General features: G+C 44.9%; 1 protein-coding gene across 1 annotated transcript in view; it reads left to right on the top strand.

The window, feature by feature from the left end:
* Positions 1-18,626, top strand: part of LOC8024837 (protein Malvolio) — a 53,850-nt gene that overhangs the window by 13,032 nt on the left and 22,192 nt on the right. Inside the window, exons 4-7 of the mRNA XM_029992960.4 lie at positions 4,355-4,485; positions 6,759-6,881; positions 9,102-9,328; positions 12,921-13,059. Of these exons, the coding sequence (XP_029848820.2) occupies positions 4,355-4,485; positions 6,759-6,881; positions 9,102-9,328; positions 12,921-13,059 (620 nt within the window). The remainder of the gene's footprint in view (positions 1-4,354; positions 4,486-6,758; positions 6,882-9,101; positions 9,329-12,920; positions 13,060-18,626) is intronic.

Raw genomic sequence — 18,626 nt, forward strand, 5'->3', positions numbered from 1 at the left:
ACTTTTCAAAAACTTTGAAAGAAGTTTTAGAAGATCATCCACCAAAACTAGAAAACCTGACACCCCCGTCCCTTCTGTTTCGTCGGACAAAGTTTGGTGGATGTATTTAGGAGACACGAGCTGAACAAACCAAGCATACAAATGTGAGGAGAACGAAAAAGACGCATTCAAGCGCTGGACTATCAACTGCATTTAATGAGACACTTCATCTTCATCGACAGGCTAGGATCAATCAAACCTAGCTTGCTTCACTTCTTCCTTTTTTAGGGGCAAAGCTCCTTAGGGTTTAGCCTTGACCGGCGTCCGCGCTCACATCGACTGCCATCCCATCTGTCTTCTTAAAAAAAAAAAAAAAAAAAACAACCGCATCTCCACGTGGTTAAGTATGTTGATTGGGGCGAAGCTCTGGTGGTGATTGTCAACGTAGACGCTGAGCCGCAGCATGCCGAGCCTTTCGTTCGTTTTCATCCATGTCACGCTGCGGTCAAATGCTCAAATGCGTATATAACCATGTTCCATACCACACATTCTCTTTCTGACATGGATGAAAACGAATGAAAGGCTCGGCATGCTGCGGCTCGGCATCTACGCAGACAAGCACCACCAGAGCTTCGCCCCAATCAACATCATTCACCACGTGGAGATGCGGTTGTTTTTGTTTTGCCCTACACGAGCATGTGCTCACGTGCTCGTGAGCACCCGAGCGCGTGAGCTCATGAGCAGGAGCACGTGTACCCGACGGTGGACGGACATACGGACACGGCTAGCCCCTAAGGAGCTTCGCCCCTAAAAAGAAAAAAATGTTTGCGCAGTCAGCAGGATTCGAACCTGTGCGGGGGAGACCCCAATGGATTTCTAGTCCATCGCCCGAACCACTCGGCCACAACTGCGGGACGAGTAGGGGGCTCTGAGGTGTGGTAGTAACTCAAGAGCTGGGGATGTCGTGGATGAAACGTTGCATGTAGCCGCTCAACGTCTATACAGGAGAGGGCGCTGCAGTGAAATGCGTATATAATTGTGTTAAAAAATAAAAATAAATCGCGTTAACAAATAAAAAAAAATCAGAACCATCAGCACTACCTATAAACAATGAAATCAGTATCATCAGCACCCCCAGAGCTGCGCCCCAATCAACATCATTCACCACGTGGAGATGCGGTTGTTTTTTTTTTGCCCTACACGAGCATGTGCTCACGTGCTCGTGAGCACCCGAGCGCGTGAGCTCATGAGCAGGAGCACGTGCACCCGACGGTGGACGGACATACGGACATGGCTAGCCCCTAAGGAGCTTCGCCCCTAAAAAGAAAAAAATGTTTGCGCAGTCGACAGGATTCGAACCTGTGCGGGGGAGACCCCGATGGATTTCCAGTCCATCGCGCGAACCACTCGGCCACGACTGCGGGACGAGTAGGGGGCTCTGAGATGTAGTAACTCAAGAGCTGGGGATGTCGTGGATGAAACGTTGCATGTAGCCGCTCAACGTCTATACAGGAGAGGGCGCTGCAGTGAAATGCGTATATAATTGTGTTAAAAACTAAAAATAAATCGCGTTAACAAATAAAAAAAATCAGAACCATCAGCACTACCCATGAACAATGAAATCAGTATCATCAGCACCACCAGAGCTGCGCCCCAATCAACATCACTCACCACGTGGAGATGCGGTTGTTTTTGTTTTGCCCTACACAAGCATGTGCTCACGTGCTCGTGAGCACCCGAGCGCGTGAGCTCATGAGCAGGAGCACGTGCACCCGACGGTGGACGTACATACGGACATGTCTAGCCCCTAAGGAGCTTCGCCCCTAAAAAGAAAAAAATGTTTGCGTAGTCGACAGGATTCGAACCTGTGCGGGGGAGACCCCGATGGATTTCTAGTCCATCGCGCGAACCACTCGGCCACGACTGGGGGACGAGTAGGGGGCTCTGAGATGTAGTAACTCAAGAGCTGGGGATGTCGTGGATGAAACTTTGCATGTAGCCGCTCAATGTCTATACAGGAGAGGGCGCTGCAGTGAAATGCGTATATAATTGTGTTAAAAACTAAAAATAAATCGCGTTAACAAATAAAAAAAATCAGAACCATCCGCACTACCCATGAACAATGAAATCAGTATCATCAGCACCACCAGACCTGCGCCCCAATCAACATCATTCACCACGTGGAGATGCGGTTGTTTTTGTTTCCCCTACACGAGCATGTGCTCACGTGCTCGTGAGCACCCGAGCGCGTTAGCTTATGAGCAGGAGCACGTGCACCCGTCGGTGGACGGACATACGGACATGGCTAGCCCCTAAGGAGCTTCGCCCCTAAAAATAAAAAAATGTTTGCGCAGTCGACAGGATTCGAACCTGTGCGGGGGAGACCCCGATGGATTTCTAGTCCATCGCCCGAACCACTCGGCCACGACTGGGGGACGAGTAGGGGGCTCTGAGATGTAGTAACTCAAGAGCTGGGGATGTCGTGGATGAAACTTTGCATGTAGCCGCTCAACGTCTATACAGGAGAGGGCGCTGCAGTGAAATGCGTATATAATTGTGTTAAAAAATAAAAATAAATCGCGTTAACATATAAAAAAAATCAGAACCATCAGCACTACCCATGAACAATGAAATCAGTATCATCAGCACCACCAGAGCTGCGCCCCAATCAACATCATTCACCACGTGGAGATGCGGTTGTTTTTGTTTTGCCCTACACGAGCATGTGCTCACGTGCTCGTGAGCACCCGAGCGCGTGAGCTCATGAGCAGGAGCACGTGCACCCGACGGTGGATGGACATACGGACATGGCTAGCCCCTAAGGAGCTTCGCCCCTAAAAAGAAAAAAATGTTTGCGCAGTCGACAGGATTCGAACCTGTGCGGGGGAGACCCCGATGGATTTCTAGTCCATCGCGCGAACCACTCGGCCACGACTGCGGGACGAGTAGGGGGCTCTGAGATGTAGTAACTCAAGAGCTGGGGATGTCGTGGATGAAACGTTGCATGTAGCCGCTCAACGTCTATACAGGAGAGGGCGCTGCAGTGAAATGCGTATATAATTGTGTTAAAAAATAAAAATAAATCGCGTTAACAAATAAACAAAATCAGAACCATCAGCACTACCCATGAACAATGAAATCAGTATCATCAGCACCACCAGAGCTGCGCCCCAATCAACATCATTCACCATGTCGAGATGCGGTCATTTTTTTCTTCATCTATAAACTAGGGCATCCTGCTCGTCTGTTGACTTGTGGGCAATACTTTCACCTCGTAAGAACGTCCTCTCTTCTCTGGCGAGGTGGAAGTACCGCCCACAAGTAGACAGTCAAGCAGGATGCCCTAGTTTAAAGATGAAGAAAAAAAGGAAGAAGTGAAGCAAGCTAGGTTTGATTGGGGTCCATATCACAAGAGCGAATGACATTTTAGCGAACGGCGACATTTGAGCGAATGGTCGTTTTAGCGAATAACGGGGGCGCGCGTTAACCCATCCGTCGCGCTGCGCTTTACGCCGCTTCGCGGCGACAGTCTACGGCAACTCATTACAAAAATATGAATTCACTTGGCCCACCCGAAAACGCCGCTTCGCGGCATCCGACTATTCGCTAAAGTGTCGTTCGATGACACGTGGGCGTTCGCTAAAACGTCATTCGATCAAGTGAGTGCCTCCCGTTTGATTGATCCTAGCCTGTCAATGAAGATGAAGTGTTTCATTAAATGCAGTTGGTAGTCAGTCCAGTGGTTAAATGTGTCTTTCTCGTTCTCCTCACATTTGTATGCTTGGTTTGTTGAGCTGGTGCTTCCTAAATATGTTTAACCAACGTGCTCAACTCTTTCCCGTAAGTTGTGGATGTTTTTTCTTAAACTTTTTCTTTCAGAGTTATCTTAAAATAACTTTTGAAGGGTAATTTTTTTTTTTTAGCATTTCTTTTTTGTTTATGTTCAATGTTTTTAATATAATGCCTTTGATAATGTCTTTATTAAAAAAATTAGGGTAATTTATCACTGCATTTGGTTTGATTTATTGTGTTCCTTTCATTTCTTTCTTTCATTTTTGTTTGTTTGGTCTTCTGTATAACTTTTCCCACCACTTTCTTCTCTTCCTTAGAATTTTTATTAAAATAGCAGTTGGGAATATAGTGCTGTCCTGTCTTCGTTATGTCGCCTTTTTTCTCTCTCACTTTACATATTTAGTATGTTGAACCATCAAGCCACCCACCTTAATACTTTAGTGCACTAATACATCCGATCGGCCACCGATCCCCCCGCAAAATGATGGGCTTTATTATCTGTTAGTCTTTAGCATCGAAAACTAAAATAACTATTTTACTCCCTGCAAACACTTTCTGTTATGCTCACGTGTGTTTGTTGCAGGGGACCATGGGTTGCGGACATATGACAGCATCAATGGGACAGAAGGTCCGCCCCCTTCTGGGCGGAAGATCTTCACGCCGTCCGATCAGGCCTACTTCCAGCAGCAGGTCAACATCCCATTCATGGAAGACGTGAGTTTCTCCTCTGGTTCTCTAGGGGGAGTTTGTTATTTGCCCGAAGCTCATACTACTACAATATGTGGTATACAAGACATAGTTCGCACGATTGGCGCTTTTCTGAGCCGAAGTTATATTCAATAGTTTTCAAGAGAATATTTTTTTCCTTAATCAGGTACCAGAAGTGGTGCACTCTTGTTGCACTAGTACCTAGTTTCAGCGGCCAGCCTTTGGAACATGCGAGAAAAATAAGGAGAACAATTGATCAGATAATTACAGCTGGCTGTACTACGCTCTGTGCAGTTGGGCTGAGTGGGGCATTAGTGCTTTGTCACATTATACTCATTGCATGTGGATGCCAAACACCAAACTTTAATGTCCAAGGTGATGTCCGAGATTATACCTCTCCAACTCATATTTTTGATGAGAGTACTTCTGGCACTGGTGAAAATAAAATGGGAGGATGTTGGTTTGCTTACACTTCATTCACAGTTTGTAGAAGCTGCCAGTGTGGCTGGCATGTTTCATAGGTTGTCTAACAGTACATCTGCTCATGAAGCGGCTCAGGAAGATATATCAGGTTGGCGCATGCTGCTTTTGTTTTGTTCAGGAAGGGTGGAAAATTCCTGGGCTTGTTTGTTCTGCTTTACAGTTACAAAGCATGACCTACCGGTATGAGCATGTTCCTCTGAACTATGCTTGCACTGCACGAGCAGCTGCACTTGGCATGGACGCCGAAAGCTCACTCTTGTAGCTTCTGCTAATCTTGCACTTTAAGTGAAACGGAGTATCAGGTGTTTTCATTGGCATTATTATATCCACCATTGTGTTATAAGCTGTCTGGCGTGTGCTGAAGGCGAGCATTCTAAGGATTCATATGACATCATAAAATTTGAGGAGCGCAGGGGCTCGTGGGTTTCGTCATGCCGACATCTAACAACAAAATGTTGAATTTACGTAACGTGAAGACACTGTAAAGCTCATCTGTGTGCTAAACAAACGTGTACACATTATTGAAATGAAGTAACTCAAAACCAACATGGTAACCCTAAAGCGAGGGAACAAGAAGGGTTACTGTCGAGACCGGTTATAACGAATTCGATGGGAATCGGAAATCACTTCTCTATATCCGCTATTTCGCTATATCCAACTTTGGTTCTAAAGAAATGCAAAAGGGAAAGGGAGATCGTGATCGCTTCGCTGTAGCCGCTACTTCGTTTTAACCGACTTCGTTATAACCGGTCTTGACAGTATCATGTCTATCCTCAACCAGCTCTCCTCTTTACTTGCTTTAACTTCTACTAAAGTTTGTTATTTGTTACTCAAAAGGTAACCAAATATTTTACTCATTGTTGCAATTAAAATGAGATGCATTACCTCAGCTTGAAAGTAATGCATTATTTTCTTATTACTCCGAATGTGTTGTTTTATGAAACAGTAACCGCTTCCAATATTTACTGTCTTTAATAATTCCTTGCTCCTTTATGCATTCATTAGGGGCTAACTGTGGCTATTGGCAAGGAGATCAAACTTAGACTGTGTGCTCCCTTTCCAGTCTGTTTTTCCCAAAGCTTGGTGTTTACCCAACACAAGGCCTGTGTTTGCAATAAACGGAGTGACGTCGGCAGATGGGCGACAAGCCGGATCTCTCCTGAAAGCAGTTGTCAGAGGATGCGAGCTTGACCCACTTCGGCCTTTGGGCCGAGCAGGTGCTGGTCACATGCACAGTGCATGCTGCATCGTTCATGCAGTCCCAGTGACTACAAAAGATCCCCTCCTGGGGCAGCGGGGAGAACACGAAACCCAGCCGAACGCCGGTCACAGTGTTCAGTTGGGGTGGCGGAGCGCTGCGCCATCGTTATTGTCGTCCCCAGAAGTGTAGTTCCAAAAGTTAGCCGCTTTAGATGCAGTGGTTGAATCTCCTTCCCAACGCTGACAGAGATAACTTTGGCTATACTGACATACCTTGTGCACATCCTTTATGGTCTCTCTAGTGTTTTCTTGTCGTGCATACTACAAGCGCAAGCTGGGATGTGAACTACCGTAGAATACTTTTTTTTTTTTTTTTTAGCTTTTTTTGATTGCATTTTGAAAGTTAGCCTACTTCTTATTTTACCCTATTTGCTCTTGAGTTTAGGGAGGCTATATCTCGGGATGTTACGGTAGGTAAAAATAATGTTTTAACATGTGGCATACTGGTCGGGTGCCAAGTTAGCTGTGCTGCGGGGAAACTGCCCCCCATTTAAGGTTGCTTGGTGCTTATTGAAGTCATTCCTGAACATTTTCAGACTAGGTTCAGCTTCCGGAAACTCTGGGCCTTCACAGGCCCTGGATTCCTCATGAGCATAGCATACCTGGACCCAGGGAACATTGAGTCCGACCTTCAGTCTGGCGCTCTCGCTGAATACAGGGTGAGTAAAAGTCTCCCAGGGATATTTCGGTCAACTGCGTAGCGTTCAAAAGGAAGTATGAAGCCTAGAAGAGACTGCAGTTGAACAGAAATTGTCCTAGAAAGGCTTGCCTTCACGTCACATTGTGCAGCCAAAGTAAACATATTTGCATTATAAATCGGACATAATGTAACAAAATTTGCATTTTCGTTCTGTACTCCATGCTACGATATAAGGGTGAGAAATAATGTTTTAGCAGCGTCTTTCTTTCCTGCATATTAAAAACTCGCCGATAGCGGGGCCATTCAAATCAAATTGCTTGTGAATGGCATTTCTGTCGTCCTGCAGGAAATGCCCAAAGAATTATTAATTCCCTTTTTGTACCTTTACGTTTGCTCGGAGCACAAAACTGCGCTTTGAACACCACCGGTTGGTATGAAATGCATGGCACGCACGGTAGTGTATGTGCATTGCCCAGTAGTAAGTGGGACAGGAAGGGAGACAACTGCAGTTCATGGAAAAGCAAGTGCAGTGAAGTTTCAGAGCTTGCATTCCGTCCTATATGTTAAACCAGTTTTCGATTCCAAATCTTATTTTCTTTTTCTGGTTTCTTTCTTTCCTCTCCACAGCTGCTTTTTTAAATAAAACTTCTTTGTCTTTTTTTTTTTTTTTTTTTATTATGAATCACGTAGTGCATGACTTTCATCATTCTTTCCGTTTCCACATTTTCTCGGTACCGCCCTGCAAAAAAGGGGGGGGGGGGGGGGGGGGGGGGGGTTTCACGACCCGATTGAAATGTGCGGGAACACCTGCTTGCCACTGCAATGTGCAGGAGACGACTGGACAGCTGTTGCAGCTGCCTGGCGGGTGTAACACGCCCAGACATTTTCCGAGTTGCTTCGTTCCTGGTGTGCCGCAATGTGCGACTCCTGTTTGCGCAATGCCTCTCCCCACACTAGAAAGTGTTGACGGCGCTCGCTGCTTGTCCGTTTTGTTGTTCGGTGCATCTGCACACTTGGACACAATGTTTTCTTTCTTTTGTCTTTGTACTTGGTGTAATATCAACGTTTGTCTGCTTATTGCAACAGTTTTGCCACATGCTCTTGATTTGGGTAAAAGAATATAGAACGAACAATTATGTTCATGAGGGTTTTTTTTTTTTTTATTGGAGCCAAAGTTTACCAAAGACAAAGTACAAAATATTGTTTGGGTGCTTGTGTTTAAACAGGACTGTAGTTTAAAACTTTTTTTTGTAACTATACAAGGTGTTTTCTTAGGCTTAACATATTTGTTTTAAAAAGCTGTGAAAGCTGCAGTAATGCAGTCTGTGCATGTGGTACATGGCCAGGGGGACATAATATAGGGGTTTAATCTCACGGTAAGTCAAGTAATTAACTTAAACTTGTCAATTAAACTTTTAATTAGTGAAAATAAACATAATTTCAATTAGAAATTTGCTAAGTGTCATCGAAAACCACAAAATTGGTAAATTTCAGAGAGATTTGGAGTGCATAAGAGGCACGGTGGTGCGCTAAAGTTACCCCTTGCGTAACAGGCGCAAAGCTGCGGGTGCAAAAGCGTGCCCGCGCAGTTTTCCTGTTGCTTATCGTCTGTTTTTTTGCATCATCAGCTGTGCGCCTGTTGCCCGAGTTGTAACTTCAGTGCCTTACTGCACCACCCACATGCACAAAACCTTTCTAGAATTTACCAATTCATTAGATTTTGACGACGCGCGGCAAGTTTCTTATCAGAACCACATCTTCATTTCCACTAATTAGAAAGGTAATCAACTGGGTTTAGTTATAATCATTCGACTAATTGCGACAATACGTCCTTCATATTACGTCTCCCTGGCCGTATTGCTCGCCTGCACAGATCGCATTAGGGTAGCTTTAGCGGCTTCTTAAAACAAATCTGTAAAGCCTAAAGAAACGCCCTGTTATACTCCGTTTCACCTTACATCCAACCACACCGGAAGCTACGGGCCATCTCGGCAAACCCGGCTCTGTGAACGTAGCACGCGATACACTCTCCGCCCGTCACTGTGCCCTCCCTCCAAGGTCGCACAACACTCGCCCAGCCTCGGATTGGCTTCAATGGCTCGTGGCATAAAGCTGCGGTCGGTCGTGAGGTGAAGCGAAGTGTAGCAGAATCCACCGGTAGAGTTGGTCGACGTGCCTAGTCAAGGTCAGAGTTAGCAGAACCTACCAGTAGATTGAGTCGGCACCCTTCCGCTCGCAGCTGCTGTGGGTGCTGTTGTCGGCCACACTGCTGGGGCTCATGATGCAGCGCCTGAGCGCCAGGCTAGGAGTGGTGACCGGCCTCCACCTGGCCGAGATGTGTCGCAGGGGCTACCCCCGCTTCGCCCGCATTGTCCTCTGGATCATGGTCGAGATTGCCGTCGTGGGGTCCGACATGCAGGAGGTCATTGGAACTGCCATCGCCATCTTCCTCCTCTCCAGGGGAAAGTGCGGGCTGCTTCTTTCTCTTGGACGCTGTTCGACGTGCTGTTGCAGATACCCCTAATGGAGTGCCGTAGTCGGATACGAGTCGAGAATGCCTACCAAAGTGCGATGGAAGGCCATGAGCGCTCGCTCATCCTTACCTCGTATCGGGCTACGGTAAGCTGCAGCAAGGTCGAGACTCCCCACTAACATTAGCCGCCAAGACCACTCGTAAAGATACATACTTTTGTTTTACAATTAACCATGAAATACTTTTAGCGCAATTCCCAGTCTAGAAAAGACGTCCCTCCATCCATCTGTTTGCCGCTGAATTTTAATGGCAAAATTGATTTTGTCACGTGACCGATACACCAGTTCAGTTTCCTCACAAAATGTAGCGAAGAAATTAACGTCACATTACCTATACACCTCATGGCATGTGACACCACTTGCATCTCCCCCTTCTTTCTCTCTCCCCTTCCTTCGTACAATGTCCTCTTACAGTGTGACCAAAACGAGCAAACCCCATCCCGTCAACCTTAGCAAGTGCTCTTGCACCTTTATTTCATTTGGCAGAATGTCTAACCCGGTCGATTCAAACAATAGGTTCTTCTTCACCTTGATGATTTTAACCCAAGCCTGGGGCAGAAGGAGGAAACTTTTTCTTTTTTTAGTGAAAGAGAAAAAAAAAAAGGGGGGGGTCTGATGCATCTCTAAAGACTTTGTCTGTCCCTGTTTACTTTTTCTTTCACTGAAAGAAAATTTTCTTCTGTCCCAATCTCGGGTTAAAATCGTTACGGTAAACTTTCACCAGCTCGCCTGCGCACTGACCATAATTTCGTTCTTCTTCACTTCTTGAAATGACTGTTTAAATGTCTTGTAGACAAATGTGAACGATCACTCCCGAAATACCGCATTTCATGCATCATGAGACTTCGATGATGAAGGTCCCTTCAATTTTTTTATTCATATCTTTATACGGTATATATAACACCGAGATGCTTGTCGGGGTGTTACGTGTGGGCTTTGCAACTAGAAAAAGTACAGATCATCCAAAAATATAATTTATGCTGTCTATAGGACAAATACACTTTGTGAACAATTAAATTCTGAAATCAAGAGGGAAAGTCGAATTTGGGGGTTTTACATGCCAAACCAACGACGGGCATCTGGCACGCCCCAGCGGAGGACTGAGGATTAATTTGGACCACCTGGGGATCTTTTGACGTGCAACCGAAAGCTCGGTTACACGGATCCGCAATAAGCCTCTGTCAGATTGCGGGCACCTCGGCCGGGATTCGGACCCGCCACATGGGGATCCGTAGGCTGGCGCTCTCGCCTCGGAGCCACCGAGGCGACAAAAATCAAGAGGGAAAGGAAAATTACGGTAAACAAACAGAGACTCGGTAAATTCAAGATAACTAATCCTGACTCACTAATCTACTGGTACCAGAGCAGCTAAATATAGATAACTATTTTATAAAATTTTCTTTGATAGTTATAATACCAAGGGGGCAGTGTCACACATGGCAACTAGTGTGTTAAGTATAAAGCCAAGGAGATTTACTCGATCCCCCTTAGCTGTGGGAGCCAGTACATTGGTCAAACAGGCCAGTTATGTCAACCGTTGACTCGGGGAACGTAACCTGAAGGCTTCAAAGACATCATATAAGTCCTTTCTCCCCATCATTGTTCACGGCCGCACGTGTAATGACTGCATACCTTGCTTTCTCAATACCAGAATTCTAGGGGGTCTCAAGAACAAATTTGGGGGGAAAGAAGACAGAAATTGAATTCTTTATAGTACCTGAACTTTCCTGACTGCTCCACACACCAGCATGATACTGTGTTTTTTACAGCGGAGCTGTTAAAGGCTAGTTTCTCTAGGATCGAGTCCCCTGCAAGAAAATGTCGACACAAAACGCTGGTTACCGCCGTCGCTCATAGATGGCGGTAGCTGTCCAGAGTGTTGTACTTTTCTGGTTGTCTGCTTGCTGCCATCATTCATAGATGGCGCAACCTTTCGAGCCTTTCCACTCTGGCTTGCCGACCTGCGACCGGCCATTACTTCATTCCCACCATAGCACAGCTTCGCTGGTCTTCCTTCACGAAAGTGGAAAGGCTAAAAGTTTTTTTTTTTAGTCTCATTTTCAAAACACAAAATGAATGTATTTTATTTTTATTTTTATCTCTTTTCTCCCTCTGACATTTCCCCTTCCTTCAACAATTTTTTTTCCCTTTTCTTACGAGATTGGTTGATGCCCTTGGGGGGTGGTTCTGTTTCATTCTTGTTTGTTGCTAGTTGAAAGGTGTGGTCTGTGTTCCGTCCTGTTTTTTTATTCTTTCGTGTGTAAATTGATACAGTAAACTTTCGTTAATTCGACCTCGACGGTACATTGAATTTTGGTTGAATTATCCGAACGATCGAATTAAAAAAAATACAGAAAAATGGTTAAAATAACTTCCTTTTATTGTCCAAGGTACTCACGGATCGTCTGCTGCCGTCTGCGCTTAAAATGCGCGTCCAAAAGCGTGCTCCGGAGTCCATTGTGACGAAACATCACGTTCGTGAACAATTGCGCACTACAAAAAAAGAAAAAGAAACGAAAAATAAGTTTTACAAGTTGACTTTGGCGCCAGGCAGCCAGACCGTCAACGACAAAGAAAAAAAAAAAAGCAAACGAGAATTTTTTCTTTTCGGCGCAAGATGGCCCGGTCCGCACACAATCCTACAGCAAAGCACTTCGAGAGCTCTCGCTGAGAAAGCTTTACGAGCCGACTTTGGCGCCGTGCGGCCGGACCGTCAACAAAAAAAAAAAAAAAAAAATTTAAAAGAGGAAAAGAGAATTTGCGCTTTCGGCGTGCAAGATGGACCGTACACAATGCTACAGAAAAGCGCTTTGGAAGCACACCTGTCTCCGCGCCCGATCATGTGCCATGTTCTCCGCACTACTCCATGCCAGATGGGTTGCGCTGGCTCATGTCATTCGCTACGATCCATCTCAACGGCGTAGAGGAGCAGGCGCATATTTGCGCACATTCAGCTTTGCAGAAAAGGGCCCGTGTTTCGCCGTACGTTGGGGGTCTTTCTGCCGTGGTGCCATGCATTGTGAGCCCACGCGCATTCGCTCGGGACGAATGCGGAGTCTTCCCAAGGTTCGAGCTATCCAACTTTTCCTCCCATAGAAATGTATGGGCACTCGCCGGAACTTTTGAACACGATAGAATTAAACGAAAATTCGAATTAACCAAGGTCGAACTAATGAAAGTTTACTGTATTCATATTTAGTGTCTTAACTGTAGTATTCATTATTGCTGTTTCATGTAGATGTCCTTTTATTTGTTTCTCGTTGCTGCTTTTTTTCTCCTCTCATCGATGCATTCCCCAGCTTGTGTGTAGTGGTGCTATCAAGGACACAGACATGACGGCGTGCTCTCTCGAAATGCTGTGTTGGCACGAGCCAAAAATACCACTTTTTAAGTGCCATCTTGGTCTTTCCTATGCCTCCTGCAGCAATCCGCACGTTCCTAAGGTCTTTCGGTAAAGGAATCTTTTGCATGCTGCCGCAGTCACCACTTTGACAAGTCCTTCTACAGCCGTTCTTGCGCCACCCAGGGTGCCGCTGTACGCCGGGGTCATAATCACCATACTGGACACCTTCACCTTCCTGATGCTGGACAAGTATGGCCTGCGGAAGCTGGAAGCCTTCTTCGGGTTCCTCATTCTCGTCATGGCGGCCACCTTTGGCTACGAGGTACCTTTTTCTGAAATTCCTGAGACTTTCCTGAAAGGAGCTGTGCAACGATTTTAACGTTGAAAGAATTGGCATCTTCTGCTTTTGATATTGTTCACCTTGTCACAAGTGACAGAAAACACACCTCTTTTCATCGAAATGTGTCGACTCCGCCGCATAATAGCGAGGCAAAACCTAGAATATTCCCCGACCTGCAGCCGCGAGCGGCGGCCATGAGAAACACGCGGCGTGATGTCAATGGGGGGTCTTGTGGAAAGATAAAGTTGTGCGAATACCTGCTCAATAAAAGGTAACTTTTTTTATAAATCTTGTCGTTCCAACATAAATATAAATGCATTAAAAACCTGGTATCAACGACAAAACTTTTATTATACGGAGTTTAGTGGCACCATCTATCCTAGGTCCACAAAACCGTCAGCTTTCTCTGCTACCGTAAACAGCCGCCAGAAGCCAAAGGAGGAGGGGGACACGGCCGGACGGGCTATGGCCGGACCCGGATGAGACTTTCCTCCTTTCACCATATTGTTCGCACGGCACCCGCCAGCACGTGGTCACGCGGTCGCGAGCGTCTGAGTCCTTGCTGCTCACTGATGGCTCTAAAGAGAGAAGTTTTCCGGAACCCCGCGCCTACCCCCTCAACATCACTGCGCACGTGACCCGGAAGACGACGTATGAGTTGAGAGGCGGCAAAAACCTGGATCTTTTTTATTTTTCTAAATAAAAGCTAGGGTACCCAGGCAAAATCTGTTTTCTTCAGAAGTGTCGGGCATCAACTTCCACAATAATTTAAGCAAAGCCCTGAAATTGTTGCGCAGCTCCTTGAAGCACTTCGCTTTCCCGAAGCTCTAGTTACAGCTCATTTCTTGGTTGGAGTTGTCTTTTAATGGGCTTGCGTACTGTCTCTTTGAACCCAAAAACTTGGCTTAGTTGTCTTTAACAAAGTAGTATAGTAGTTATTAATGTAGAATATGTTTTTGGCATAGGTAACATATTTACTCAATTCTAGCGCGACCACAATTGTAGTGCAATTGTAGTTTTCGTTACACCCCATGAAAAAAAAGAAAAGAAAGATGGAGGACTAAAAGAGTACCTTTCTTTTAAAGAGATGGTGGCCAACACTGACGGAAGTCATTCAGTATCTAACACTTTTTAAAGGCACAAGCAACTGTGCCATCTGGGAGGCTGTGCCACGCAGCAGACACATATTCAGCGATTTTCAAAACTCGCGGTTGCTTGATTCCTTCCGGGGGTGTCGAGGCCCGATCCTCGTCAGTGACAAACTCCGGGAATTTCTTTTCCAAATCCCAGTGAAGGCCACGATGAGGTCCACGAAAGACTTTCCGGTCTAGTTCACGTTTGAAGAGCACCTCCTGCTGGCACCCCTACCCGCAAATTGTGTGTTTGTTCACGTCCAGCCACCTAGCAGCGGCAAAGTTTTTCAGCTCTTCGGTCATCAAAGTTGCCTTATTCTTGAATCTGGCCTCGAACTGCGCACGTTGCGCTGCCATTGATTTCTTGCAAAAATGTTGGACACCGTGGAAACATGAGAGGAAAAACACGAGGTCGAACAAATCCGTCGGAACAACCAGAAAAAAGAATGACAGTTTTACAACATTTTAATAGATTTGGATCTGGATTCGATGGGTGTTATTTTACATATAGGTAGGTATATGTTGCCAGCATAAGGCTGAACAACCGCTTGAACTCCGAAAATTGCCATTATTTCAAAATGGCTGCACCGTTGAGGCCATTTTGTGGTCACTCGATTATAACGCGAGGGGCAACATCGGGGTAACAAAAAAATACTAAGAGAACTCATGCTAGGTTCGAGTAAATATGGTAACTTGGTGAAAGCACAAGACGCAGAAGTGAGACGCAAAAGGGACATGGCGTCATCAGGTCATGTGACTAATCATGGCATAATGTCACATGGCTAGTGATGTTATTATAATGTGTCTTGTGATGTCATTAGTCACATGATTAGGGGTGCCATTAGTCGTGTGACATAATACCACAGTCATGGACAGCATACAACTCCCATTGGCTGGCCTAAGCAATCATCTGACCCTAATGACAACCAATAACATTCTTGTCGGAAGTTACACTGCGAGTCTAGTGCAGAAACGATTGGATCAGGACTCACCGACCTAAGAACTTGTTCTAGCTACGACGATTTTGTCGGTGTGTGGCCACAAATTTCTTTAGCATTCTGGGGTCTTCACATGTGCACATTTTGGTTAGAAACGGTGACCACTGCCATAGAACCCTCCCATGGTAAGATCAGTTTACAAAAGCAAATCTTTGCTAGATGAGTATTCTTTATTTTTACTAGGCGAGTATCTTGAGTGTAGTCGACTAATATTCTGAGCTTAGTAAAGCTGTATGTTGCTCTGGAAAAATGTTGTTGCTAGTAATGCCGATTCAGACACTTGCAGTACTGATATGATATTTTTTTTTGTAATGAATGTTGTTATGTACATCGACATGAAATTATGTTCCATTCTTTCCTCTATTTCAAGGTGAACCTTTGACATACCATGAATTTTTGTGAGAATCGTCCTTGGTTCAAGAGAGTTCATCACCTGATCCCCACTTATTTTTCTAGCAGCTAGATAAGAAATGCATGCAAGGAGTGGACTGAAAAAAAGTTTAGAGATCTGGATTTACGATATTGTAAACTCATTTATTATTTTTATATTTTGAAGCTGGGAGGTCATCTCGTTATATTCCAGCTCCTAGATACTGTATTTCAAAGTAACATTACATTGTGACTTTTAACTATATTTTTGAAGTGTAAAAGTTTGGAGCTAAAGAGCAGTGGTTCTGAAAGAGGGGTTCGCAGACCCTTTGAAGTCCGCAAAGGCGTTCTAGGGGTCAGCAAACCCCAACCTCATCACTCAAGCCCGGCAATAAAAGTTGTATTTTCTTAGATTGAAAAGAAACGTCTCAATTTTCGAGTTAGTTTTCTGGTGTATATGTCAGCAAGAGAAGTCTGCTTCTCACTAGCCCTTAATTATATTCATTTAATAAATCATTATTATAATTATCTTATGCCTTTCCTTTCCCCTCACCACGAACGGGGTCCTCCATCATCTCCGCCAAACCACAAGGGGTCTGAAAAACATCAATGGTTGAGAACCACTGGTATAGAGAAACATTGTTGTTAAGTGCTCCAACAACAATTTCACTGCACAGAAATTGCAATCTTCTTAACTTGATAATAGAAAGTTTATAATTTTATCATGGGCCTTCAAGTTCTCAAGCACATTTCAAGGGTGCAGCTTCTAGGCCAAGCCTTTTCTTAATACATCCCAAACATTTTCAGGGTGAGATTGATCTCTAAGTGTTCATTTTGCATAAATGTCTTCTGAACACAGTTTGTAAAACTACTTCATGGGTGCGACTGGTTGATGGACATCAGCTATAGTCGGTTACAAGTCAAGAAGGTAGGAGAAGCTCCTCCCACAAGTGTGATGCGCCCGTTTCAAATCTCTCCGCAGTCGAAAGAAGAGTTCACTGGAAACGCTCCTTGTTCCGCTTCAATGGATTCCCACTTGTCTCTGATCCCACTTTTTAAGAAAGCGACCTTTGTATTCATCGGAGAGGGAACCGAGCCCCTGAAAGTCGTATTTGTTTCCGTCGGTGGGGGAGAACTCTAATCTCCCTCTCGTGGCTTCCACAATGCTAAGTCAAAGTCGAAAGATAAAGCAAATATGTACAGAAAGGCAAGACCCTCCTCGCGCGTTGGCCGCGACGTCACGGAAACGGTGGGACGCTATTGGTTGCGGAGGTGGCGGAGAGATATCTAATTCCCTTTGAGGGGCATTTGCCGCTACCTTCTTAACCTGTAACTGACTATAGCGACAAATATTTTTGGATGATTCTTCCGACAAGACTTGTCACTCAAAACCTTTTGCATTAAATTTTGTTCATTTGAGACATTACAGGGTGATACAAAACTAGGGATTTCACAGCACCTGAAATTGTTTTACGATGGTGGAGTGCTCGTTACCTAAAAATATATTGAAAAGATCGGACAGGCATCACAAGTGTGGGTTGTATGTGCAACTGCTCTGTCTGCATCAGAGCAGAGTATGTGCCAGCTTGTGCACGTTTGAGAGGTGAAAAGAGTAGCAAATAAACAGTGATAGTGATAGGGATGTTTCACGTATGATTGAAATCGATTTGTAAGAAAAGTGTACTTAAGTTCACAAGAAATTCCTTGGGGATGATGTTATCGACCACAGCAGACATCAGGGTATGAGTGTAAAGTGTCGATAAACGAGGTAATTACATAAAATATACAAATTAACTTTTGCATTATGATTGTGTAATCTGGCACATCACCATTGAAGATTTGTTACCCGTCGTCAAAATATGCCATAAGAATTCAGAAAACTAAATTCAGTTGTTCGAGTTCTACAATGAAACCTCCTTAGAACAAACCCACGTACAGCGAATTATTGTCGATATCGAATTCACGGAAAATTTAAATAAAAATGCATGTAAAACATACTTTTTATAGCGAACAACATATTGGCTATATCAAACTTTTTCCCCTGGGAAGGCTTTTTCCCCCGGGAAGCGCTCGACGCAGTAAAAGTCGAGGTGACAGCGGCTTTGCGGCGGTGGTGGACCATTCACGCTGCTGCATACGTCACTGCTTCTTCCGCAACCAGTCTTCTTTCCCCGAAAGAGCGCGCGGCCGACCCATCCTAAGTCCAAACCGAAACTGATAAGAGCATTGGAAACAGCGCGCAAAACAGATGAGGACGAAGAAACACACGTGACGAGCGCTGCGTTCGTTATGTGTGCTTCTTCTTTGTCGTCGTCTGTTTTTCGTGCTGTTTCCTATAATGAATTCCCACCAACGCGCCCAACTATCCATTCTTCTATGATAGCTGGAAAGGTTGCCGCCGTCGCTTATAGTTGGCGGTAGCTGTCCAGGTGGGTTTTTGTCGACAGGCGTTTCATACCAGACACGATCCTGGGGAACCTTGCCCTTAACAGCTCCACTGTAAAAGAAGTAGGAAAGAAAGAAAATTCCAAAAGCTCAAGTTGCGAACAAAATTGAGTGAAGAGAAGCAATTCAAAAAGGGGAAGATAAGCTAGAACAGCACACCCTGCACGCATGAAAAAAAAAAAGAGGAAAAAAATTTCCAGCGCATTGTTACAAAACGGAAGTGAAGATATGAGAAAGAAAGAGAAGCTCTCGCCTTACAACGAACGCATCGTGGAAGTTCGTTGTAAATGGTTTTTGCTATATCGAACTACTTGTTGTATCAAACTGATCGTAGCGTTTTCTGCTGTTCGTTATAAACGGGTTTCACTGTAACAACAGGTACAAAAAATTTTGTTGATAGACAACAGATCTTCAATTGGAATGTTAGGCAAATATTTAAAAAGTTAATTAGTGAATTTTGGGTAATGAACAGAGGCGGGGACAGCTTTTTATCGAGAAGAAATTGTCGTAGCTCAGCATCAGGATATTATGAGCTTCACCGGATTCTACCAGCCCTGTTGCGCACGCATGCAAGTCAGTCTTCATCAATGCAGTGAATGTGGGT

The sequence above is a fragment of the Ixodes scapularis genome, unplaced genomic scaffold, assembly GCF_016920785.2.
Source record: "Ixodes scapularis isolate PalLabHiFi unplaced genomic scaffold, ASM1692078v2 PGA_scaffold44__24_contigs__length_19508400, whole genome shotgun sequence".
Classification (NCBI taxonomy): Eukaryota; Metazoa; Arthropoda; class Arachnida; order Ixodida; family Ixodidae; genus Ixodes; species Ixodes scapularis.